The sequence below is a fragment of the Temnothorax americanus genome, unplaced genomic scaffold (genome assembly GCF_048541705.1).
Source record: "Temnothorax americanus isolate GAGA-0224 unplaced genomic scaffold, ASM4854170v1 Scaffold58, whole genome shotgun sequence".
Lineage (NCBI taxonomy): Eukaryota > Metazoa > Arthropoda > Insecta > Hymenoptera > Formicidae > Temnothorax > Temnothorax americanus.
The window spans coordinates 750546-760946 of record NW_027509730.1 but is presented as its reverse complement, the minus strand read 5'-3'; the positions used below and the strand labels follow the sequence as shown (position 1 = coordinate 760946).

At 39.1% G+C, this 10401-nt stretch overlaps 1 protein-coding gene across 2 annotated transcripts in view; it reads right to left on the bottom strand.

The window, feature by feature from the left end:
• Window positions 1–2600: 2600 nt before the first annotated feature.
• LOC143904777 (protein Wnt-6) overlaps window positions 2601–10401 on the bottom strand; it is a 102792-nt gene continuing 94991 nt past the window's right edge. For both annotated transcript variants that reach the window (XM_077419702.1, XM_077419701.1), the window contains exons 3-5: window positions 6061–6180; window positions 5566–5765; window positions 2601–5042 (exon numbers count right to left, since the gene is read on the bottom strand). In XM_077419702.1, coding sequence (XP_077275828.1) covers window positions 4581–5042; window positions 5566–5765; window positions 6061–6180 — 782 coding nt within the window. In that variant the 3' untranslated portion in view covers window positions 2601–4580. The remainder of the gene's footprint in view (window positions 5043–5565; window positions 5766–6060; window positions 6181–10401) is intronic.

Here is a 10401-nt window from a genome sequence, read left to right as displayed (position 1 = left end):
ACGCGATCCCATCTTAATTTAAATGCAATAACTCCACACACAATGTAAAATAAATACGGAATAAATAAACTCTATGGAATATCTCTTAAAAGATAGATAAAATAATTTTCATATATCAACTCCCCTCTCTATGTAATTATTCGCTATTTTTCCAACGCCCAGCGTGTGTTTAATAAATCAAAATATAAAATTATATATCATTGCATTTCGTCCACGGACTCCGATAGTCGACGGTAAAACCAAAAGATTGAAACCGCATTCTCACACCGTTCCTAATGATCCAATAATGTTTTCATCAGCGCGTAATAACCGGTGTACCGCGTTTTTTTCCCAAAATTGAATTACTGGGAAAGCCTCTCTCTCTCTCTAGAGAGAGAGAGAGAAAGAGAGAGGGGGGGAAAGTGTCCGTCTTCTCCGGCCTTGGGGAGACGAGGATCAGAAATACGGGAAGGTGGGGACGAAAGGAGGGATGAGGTAAGGGCAAGGTGGATATTCTAAAAATGGCGGTCCGTGGGCCGACGCGACGGCACACACGGTAAGTCCAGGGCCAATTTCGAGGGGCCATTTTTCCCCCGGAGGGGAACGTCGACGGCAGCCGAAAATTACCCCGCTCGGGACCACCCAGTCGTCCCGCGGCAGACCAATCTCCTGGCCATGGGCTAATCGAGTCCAGACAGCAGTCCCCCTTGGTGGGGCTAATTGCGCCTCACCACTTTCGTACCTCCGAGAGGTCGACCTCTCTATTAAGAGACTTTTACCCGGACGCGCTCGCACGCCGCGCCGCGCCGCGCCGTGCCGCGTCACGTATTAAATTAGAGGGTGTAAGCTCGCCTCTCTAAGAGTCTTTTCTTTAAGGAGGGTTTTTTTTTCTGGAGGAGGCGGAGAGGGTAGCTTGTGTGGGAATGCATGATGGAACTGTTGGTGGTGAATCGCCGTTGATCAAGTAATCTCGGACGTTCGTCACGTTATGCAGGAGAGACGTTAAATATACCAAGTTAGATTGCGATTTAAAGAATACTGCAAGCCACTATTTATTGTTTATAATTAATAATTATCACTCTTTGATTATTTTGTGTTTATAATATATATCTCTCATGATAAATATTTTAATAGAAAAAATCTTATTTAATGTTCTATACAAACGTCAAAACAATATTAACCATCATTTGTTATACTTGTGCATGTGTGTGTGTGTGTGATATTTAACGTTTGTTAATTTATCTCAATATCAATGGCAAAACTAAATTTTCTTCACAACTATACATTTATAAAAATTAAAAAGTATACAATATCGGTGAAAAGTATTGCATTCCGTCCAAAACTATAGAAAACAATTATTCAGTTCCTCAGTACTAAAATAACACTTAATAATATTTTTATGTGCGTTTCTCTTCATTAAAATAACGATTTCCTTGTTTCCATAAGTGATGCACCACTTTTAACCGATACTATAAAGATGCAAGAAAAAATATATTGGTTTTTAAGAACTTTAAATTGAAAAAACTGTCGCGCCAGCAGAGTAAAAAATGTGAAAAAGAAAAAATATAAAACAAGGCAGGAAAATTTTTTTCAGTTTATGGCTTCCGCTATCGCCGAGAGAGGCGATGAATGCACGCGATATGGCGCGAGCCTTCGGCAACCTTTATGGTTATGCGAAATTCCTCTTGATGGTGGCCGTAAAACTATTTTACAAAAAATGGCAGTAGTCCTTTTTACTGCCCGTGTGACTGTCGTGTATAAACCTGAATTACAGGTAAAAGCCCGTGTTCTACACGGCGCCTTGATATACGAGGCCTCCCAATTCTCGGTGTTTCCTTAATTTATCCCTATTATCACGTCCCCGGGTACGAAGGGAAAAAAAATTCCTCGTCGTCCGAGGGAACGTGTCAAACATCTTTTGAGATTAATCTTTTAGCACTTTTTTTTATTCTAAGTTTGACAAAAGATTTTGAAGTATCCTATTCAAATAATAGTTATCACTAGAATAAGAAGAAAAGAAGGGAAAGCAAATTAAGCGAATATCTAACATCAACAATATGAGCTGAAGACTGTTGACGTGTGCTCAATCTCAAAACTCTCTCTAAAGACAACAATGAAACTAATGTGCAAACAGACTAAATTTCATGACGTAGATCCTCATGAACACTTTATAACTTTTAAAAATTGCCTTTGACACATTTAAATTTAATACTTAACCCTCAATTAGCACACCTCGGTTGAGCCATCTCAAATGCCACACTAGTGCGATTTGAAATTTTGACAACTTTTAACTGTCATATCTCAGTTATTTTTAATAAAAATTCATATAAAATTTCCCTGGCAATCGAGTAGTGCATTTTACTTTAGGAAAAATAAATTATTTTTATATAAAAAATTGAAATATATAAAGTGCTGAACAAAAAAAAGTGGTGCGAATTGGCACATGTGTGCTTATTGAGGATTAACAAATAAAAAATTTCGAAATGTGTAATAATATATAACTAAACTATCTTAAATAGAAATATATAGCTTACCTGTAATCTTCGTAACGTATAGAGGAGATAATTTATTTGAAGTAAAGTTGGATTGAATAAACTGGAATTTAAAGTACAATTGTTTATATATTTTTTTCTTCTATATAATTTCATTCTACGATAAGTCGTCACTGCAAATAAATTGTGATAAACCTTAATAATAACAAACGAGATTCATCCGTGAGTGTAACTTTATCCATATCTAAAACTCATATGCGCGAAAATGCAAACTCTAATAGATCAGTCTTATACACAAATGAGAAAAATAAGCTCTGCAACGAGGTACCTGTAACTATGGCTCGAGAATCAAGAAGCGTCTATCCGAAAAAAAAACGGGAGAATGTGTATATCTCGCTCATCGGTAGACGCGTGTACGTTGATCAATCGAATCGTAACGTATGGCACAAAGCTTATGTCACGCGAAAGAAAAGCAGTGTAATTAGATATCGCGTAAAACAAAAGCAAAGTCCCGAGCTTTTTCCTCGGACATAATTAACAAATTAACAAAATTAACAAAAATAGTTTGCATAAAAATTCATTTCAATATCGTAACGTTGAAATATTTCCGGTGTCAATAACGTCGAATTCGTCACTTGGGACTTCGCTCGAAGTCGCGGCGATTCAAGCAGAAAAGCGATTCACCGGGCATTGCTATGCAGACACCGGCGAGTTACGATACTCGGACGAATATGCTGTACGTAAATTCATTACGGTATCTTATGTATATCATAATATATATTACGAGCACTGGAGATACGTGGAAAGCCCGAAACATGATCGCCTCGCGCAGCGTTGGCGATGCTAATAACAACTATATACGTATAGTCGATTCTACGTAGCAGAAAGTCAACCAGACTTTGTCAGAGCGATATGTTTTATCGAAATATACCCGAAATTATATTATATACAAAAATGGTTTACAATTTTCTCAGCAATACTTATTGTTAATTGTTAAAATAAATGTATACGACGTTTGTTATAAGGTTAGAAAAAACACTTTTATACAATATTAGCGTAAATCATTATTTGCATTATTACCAGCTTGGAGAAAGTAGCAGTCTCATATCGCGCATAACAAAAATCTAGAAGGCAACAAGAATCTAGAACCGGTCCTGATTGTAACAATAAAAATCTTTAACTATAATCTATATTGCCTGCGTTGATAATTGTCAAGCTCTGCGTTCAAATATAAATATACGCTTCTCATATTTAAAATAACCATCAGCAATTCGTAGGTACATAGTCAAAGATATGCGCTATTTCGTCGAAACGCGAGAAATCGCGTCTATATATAATATATATATATAGCTGCATTCGCGACTCGCGTCTGACTTGGCTCGCGCATGCACTACTGACGTCCTCAATCCCGTTTCTCGCGTTTATAAACGTCCACGCGCACGATAAATTTCTTCAGAAATCTTAAATACGTCCTTCTCGCTAGCCTAGATTTAATCCAGGTCTTTGTGGCCTCACGATAAATTGTTAAATCACATATCGTCTGAATATCCGTCAATGAATATTCACGATCAAACCATATTCTAGAAATTTATATATTACAAATGCTAATACATAATAGGGTATTATCACGATCGTATCGAGAGAAAGGAAAGGTTGGATCAACCGCCGATAGCGATGGCAACGATAGACGTCAAGAAGTTTTCAATCACGCTAAACGTCAATATTGAACAACCTCAGAACACACTATACTAATATAAACTAATCGTTAACACTTTTCGGCAATTATTAGTAAAAAAAAAACAGATGAAGAAAAGCTCGATTGTGTCTAATATTCTTCTCATTGTTAAATAAAGATTGTATTTCAACACTGCGACTCTCTGCGAAACTTTACAAAACTCTACGAAACTCTTCAATTACAATCTTCTGATCTATCGTTATGGCACACATCAATGGGACTTGCGCAAAGAATATAAATCATTTTTCTCGGCATTGTCTCTTCAGCCAACCTCTAATCCGCTAACACATGCAGGACAAGCTATCGCACCAACTCCGATTCTCAACACTGTCAGAATTGGGTACAAGTTTCTTTTTTTTTTTCTTACACCGACACTAGCGGCAAGTGTTGATGGTCTTCTTGACGAGACACGTGTTACACGTTACCTCGCAACACCACCGGAACCTACACTGACAATTGACCTTCTCCTTGACAATTCTGGTGTCGTATCCTCTACCGCAGCAGAGGAGCTCACAGCCCTCAACCCCGGGACTCGTCGCGTTACACTGACGACCCGTCGTCCCTAAGGAGCCGGTCTTCCGATTCGGCTTGCAGAAGTCCGGCGAGTCTTCGCTGTAGATCAGATCGAATCTACCGGGCGGCTTGATCGTGGGGCCTTCGGTAATGAAGCTGTGGCCGTCGTTGCTGGGAATGACTTTGGCCGCGCCGTCGAACGACTCCTTCAGTCGATTGCCGACTTCCCGAAACGGCGGCATCTTGCGCCAACAAGTGCGCACCGTACAGGAACCGGAGAGTCCGTGGCACTTGCACTCGGTCCTCATGAAGTTGCGCACGGCCTGAGAAGCGAATGCACATAGCGCGTCGGGTGGTAACGTATACTCCTTTTTTTTTTTTTTTTTTTTTTTTTTTAATAGAATCTAAACGACTTTAAAATTCTAACAATGATATACAGAATTTAAGCCCAAATTTATAAAGACAAAAATGATAAAGACTCAATAATTAACAGAAATATCTGTTGCAGATGTTCTCGTTATCAAAAAAAATTATATTGCCCAACGATGATATTAAAACATGTCCTCTAATTTTGTTAAAATAATGTTTGCTAGAATCTTGAAGATGGGATCAATGTTATTAAAAATAACGGAATTGGAAGATATACTGACTTACTTTGCAAAGTCTTTCGAAGACGTCTTATAAATAAATGGAACATGGTTCTTCCATTATATTGAACAATTGTGCAAGATTGCTTTCGGTTATTATTGCCAAACGTGATGAAAAAATGGCAATAACCAATTGAATGAAAACGCACGTGCACCAAAAAATGGAAATGAACAGAGAATAAATGTAAAAATAACCTACCAGACGACCAGCGTCGTTATTATGAAGCTTCACCAGCGTTTTAATGTCACTTCTTTTACGATACGGTGCGTCCATGAATTCCCGTGATTTTTTAAAGCCGAAGTTTACGTTATCGCCGCACCCTCCCCATTCCCAGTCTCCTTCCGTCGGCAAACTCTTCTTCGCCTCGACCGTACGTGCAAATTTAGCCAGACGATTACCTGTGGAATTCACCATTTTCTCCTATCTCCAAAATATAATCGCAAAAAAAAGATGATACAAGCAGCCAATTTTTTACGACGCTTACAAAATGCAGTTTTTAAAAACTTATAAAAATACTATTACACACTACTGTATCACAAAATAGAAATATCTCTTTATGTTATATGGAAAAATAATGATTTTAGTTTTAATGGGCTTTTAAAAGCCTGATAAATTACTATAGATGGGAAATTAATGGGAAATCGATATGCGGATTAAATTACAAAGAGAGAGACTAAGAGAGTAAGCTTTTACCCTTCGACGTCATCTTATCGCAGGAGCATTCCACGAGGTCACCCATAGTGCAGGCTCTGGTAACCGCATAAGTAACTCCAGCGGCGGTGATGGCGTTCACGAAACCCGTCTCCCGCGTATCTGTAGGCACATGGAGGGGAATCCGAGATCAATTAATGGACTATTACCGTGGTAGCGCGGCCCGAACGTAAATCACCGATCGCGAAACAATAAGAAGAGGCGCGTCCCGACGCGCATATATGCGCGGTAAGCGAGCGGTAATAAAAAAAACTCGGCAAGAATCTTCCCGGTCGCATGGAGTCTCAAACGAAGGAGGATGCCGGGCAGATAACGTCGGCGAGGGTTAGGCGAGGAAAGTTGAAGAAGGTCGCGCGCAATCAGATCGCCCGAGAAACAAATCGGATTACGCGTCAGCCGGCGAATAAGACAATTTAGAACCTTCCTTACGTATGTGCGTGCTGGACTCTTAAAATACATCAATTAATGATCATTAGAAATACGGAACCTCTATATCTAAGAATTGATTCAATAGAAAAATTTCGTGAGAATCATTTTGATATAAACGAGAGTGATTATTTGACCAAACTGACGTGACGTTTAATATCGTAATGTTACATTAATTCATTCGACGTTTCGACACTGAATTAATGTAACATTACGATATTAAACGTCAGTTTGGTCAAATAATCGCACTCTTGTTAATTTTCACTGACGAAGAAAAGAATTTTATATTCATTTTGATAAAATTTATCGCTCTCCTCTGGTACAATTTTTATGATATGTACTTGAGTTTTTATATGCACTACGTTAATAAAATTTATACACATATATATTTGCAATAATATTTCTGATATAGTTGCTATATTTATCTAATTAGTAATACATGTAGCATAGCACGTATAGGTAGATTACAGATTGGTGTATAATATAATTATCTAAATTATTACTGAGCGTATATTTCCTCTATCAATCTTTAATTCTAGAAACTTTTAGTCTCTCAACAAACACGCCTTATATAAAGATCGTTACTTGAATGAATAATCTAGATCAGTTAATTTGTAAAAGGCAGATCTGTAATTACGACAGTATTCAGTCGCCAACAAGCTATCTAGATCGAAAACCGCCTGTTCATACATTCGCCAGATCTCCGTGGATCGTTATCCGAGTGTCAAATATAGAATGGACGCGCGATGGAAAGTATAATTTGACATTAGACACAGTGAGCGTGCAGTAAGTAGTTACTTATATGGCGAAACGTGCATTACGTGCATAGAAGGCCGGTATACGTCAATTAGTCGAGGTAATGGTACGCAATTAACGCTTCTTTGGTTTTTTTAAGATATGAAGAAAAATCGCCATTCGCAGCCGCGAGCATTCGGTAAACGTATTTCAATCGCATCGCGATTTCACCGGATTTCGAATAACTACGCAGACAGTTAAAGAAATCCTTGATCTATATAGCTAAAATCGGGGTTGTTTAATCGTAATATTCTCTATTATACTACAATTGTTCAACTAGTATTTGATTATTATTTAATATTGCGCGATAAAAAAGTGCGACAACCAATAATTTCCCTGCTCGATATCTTTCCTAAGCAAAAGACCTATTTCAAATTTGTTAAAAAAATCTGTTTTTAAAATTAAAATTGGCGATTCCAGGACGTCCTGTATACGACAAGCATATTCTAAGCCCCTTTCAATCATTTCACCTTGAATCCGCCACACAACTCTCGCCTAAAGATATCGAATTGCAAATTCTATCTGGTAGTTCCGTAAGATGTGGGTGGCGCAGATCGCCAATGGACTGTACGAAAAGATCAAGCTCGCCAGTATGAAAGGGATGTCGTCAACGTCGAAGGTCTTGGGAGCAGACGCCCATCGGTGGGTCCCACAATTCGGGCTCACGCTTGTCTTGGCTGATTGTACAACGCGGGAGGACCCGCGGGGACTCACGCCCGGTATGCAATTCCTCCATGATGTGTGGGTGTGTATATGTGTATTCGGTTTCACCTGTCATGTCTCCACTCAATCATTAAGCGGACAATGCGCACGACGCGGAATTTCACCCCTTTTCAAAACGGAAGATCGCCACCGCCCATTGCACCCCGGTCGACCATTGTCTCTATTAGCCTCCACGAGCATCCGGTTTTTGCAAAACCAGAATGCATTCTACCTTTCTATTTCCGCATTCTCTCCAAACGCATTTTACATTTCTTTAATTCTTAGAGAAATAATCTTGCAAATTATTCTAAATATTAATATTTTTCTTATGCGTTATATTGATTTATTTAGGAAATTCGGGTATTTGCACAGATATCTATAGATATTTAATTAATTATTTATTAACATATATGTTATATTAATATATGCATATCTTAATATGTGTGCGTTCAAAATTCAATTTATTTTATCTTTATAATTGAACGAGCGAATATATAAATTGCGTTAATTATATCCTAAACATAATAATATATTATATCACTCAGATTTCGTAATATTATGCGATGCCTCTACATAATTTTATAATAACATTATAACGCAAATCATTAAGGCCCAAAAGACGAAGTAACTTTTAATTTGCGAATATCATATCGGCATATAATGCAAGCCTAAGGCAGAATCCGAAAGGAATCCGTCTCCTCGTTAAACTGACGATATCGCCATTCATTTTACCTTATTGCGAGATGCAATCCGATCGAGAAAACCGAGATCGTCCCGTGGATCTTCGCGTCGATATGATCTCCGCCGACACCGAACACGCCGCGGAATTAACTCATAACGTGGAATGCCCACCCAATTACGGATTCCAGCGAAAAGGGGGAAGAGAGCCGGAATCGGTAGCCATCGTGAATATCGAGCAGAGTGATGCATCGGCAATGCAGAATCGCGCCGCGATCGCATATCTCGTCCTTTTCAGAAACTTGATGCGCGCGATCTTCTGTCAATTATCCCGATATATAAACAACGATGTCGATAATATCAATCGTTGTACCGCCAGAGAATAACAATACATATTGTTATCCTCTTTAACTATTTTATTTTCCCCTTTCATTTTTATTAACCTGCGCGCTTCTACCGCATATCTCGTGAATTTATATTGATCTAATAATAAGGATCTGTCACATAATCTGTTAGAATCTCTAGATTTCCATCAAGTCGAACGATACGCTATTTAATCCAATACTGTCAATCTAAATATAAAAAGAAAAAAACGAGAGAAGAGAGAAACTTGAACGAAGAGGAAGAAAGAACGTTATATGTATCGAGGGTAGAAAGCCAGAGGGGAAAACGCGGAGGTGAGGCTCAAGGGGCCCGGGCGGAGGGCCCCACCGCTGCCAGGGAGGGGTTATATGCGTTAAGCCTGGTTCTCCGTGGTTCCCATGGATTCCAGGCGGGTATCTTCAGCGCGGATCGACAGCGCGGACGGAACAGGAGGACGCAGGCCGAGGAAAGAGAGGAGGCTGTGCCTGCCATCGCCCGCGTATCTTCTGATGCATCGCCTCACCTTTCAGTGCGTATTTAAACGATACGATAGTTTTATACGAGCGATCTGATACCGGAGACTTCGAGAGCGGGAGAGAGGGCCCCGGCTAGCTCGCTCGGCTCTCTCGGCTCCCGGCGCGGCGCGGTCGCGCTCGTCGTCGCTTCTTCGTTCACGAGAGCGGAGATCGATAGCTCGCTCCATCTTCGTTCCGGCTCCAAACCTTATTTGCTCGAACCTCGACGCATCGGCCCTTTAACACGACGACGGAAGCATCGAGCCTCGAGGCTCGCGCGGCCGGATCGTTTACGAAAGCCCCGTAATTCTTTTTTTTTTCCCAGCCTCCTCCACTCGGAGGACCTCCAGGCACCGTTAAGATCGGTTCTTAATCTGAACGACTCGAGAGAGAAAAAAAATACTGGGAAAGTTTTCAAAATCGTGATTGACAGCTGAAATTATTTTTTTTAATATCAGGAAAATTATTTAAACTGCAATTATATGCAGCATATATAAAATTACCGCAATTATATTAAATACTTTAGACATCTGATTCATATTTCTGAATAACATATTAACAAAATTATATTTGTGTGAGGAAAAGAAGAGAGAGCTCTCTCTCGTAGCAGCAGTTGAATCAATTGTTTTCAACAGTCATAATCTTAAAAAAAAATTCTTTACTGTTATAACCAGTTATCTTTGCTGATTTTGAATAATGTACGTAACTACATTTTATTTTCATAAATGATCTCACGTGAGTCAAATTTATATTAAATGAAAATTTTTTACGGAAATACTAATGGTCAGACATATATGGTCAAAGAAAGCCTTTCAATTTCACATTTTGCAATATTTCCCGTTAC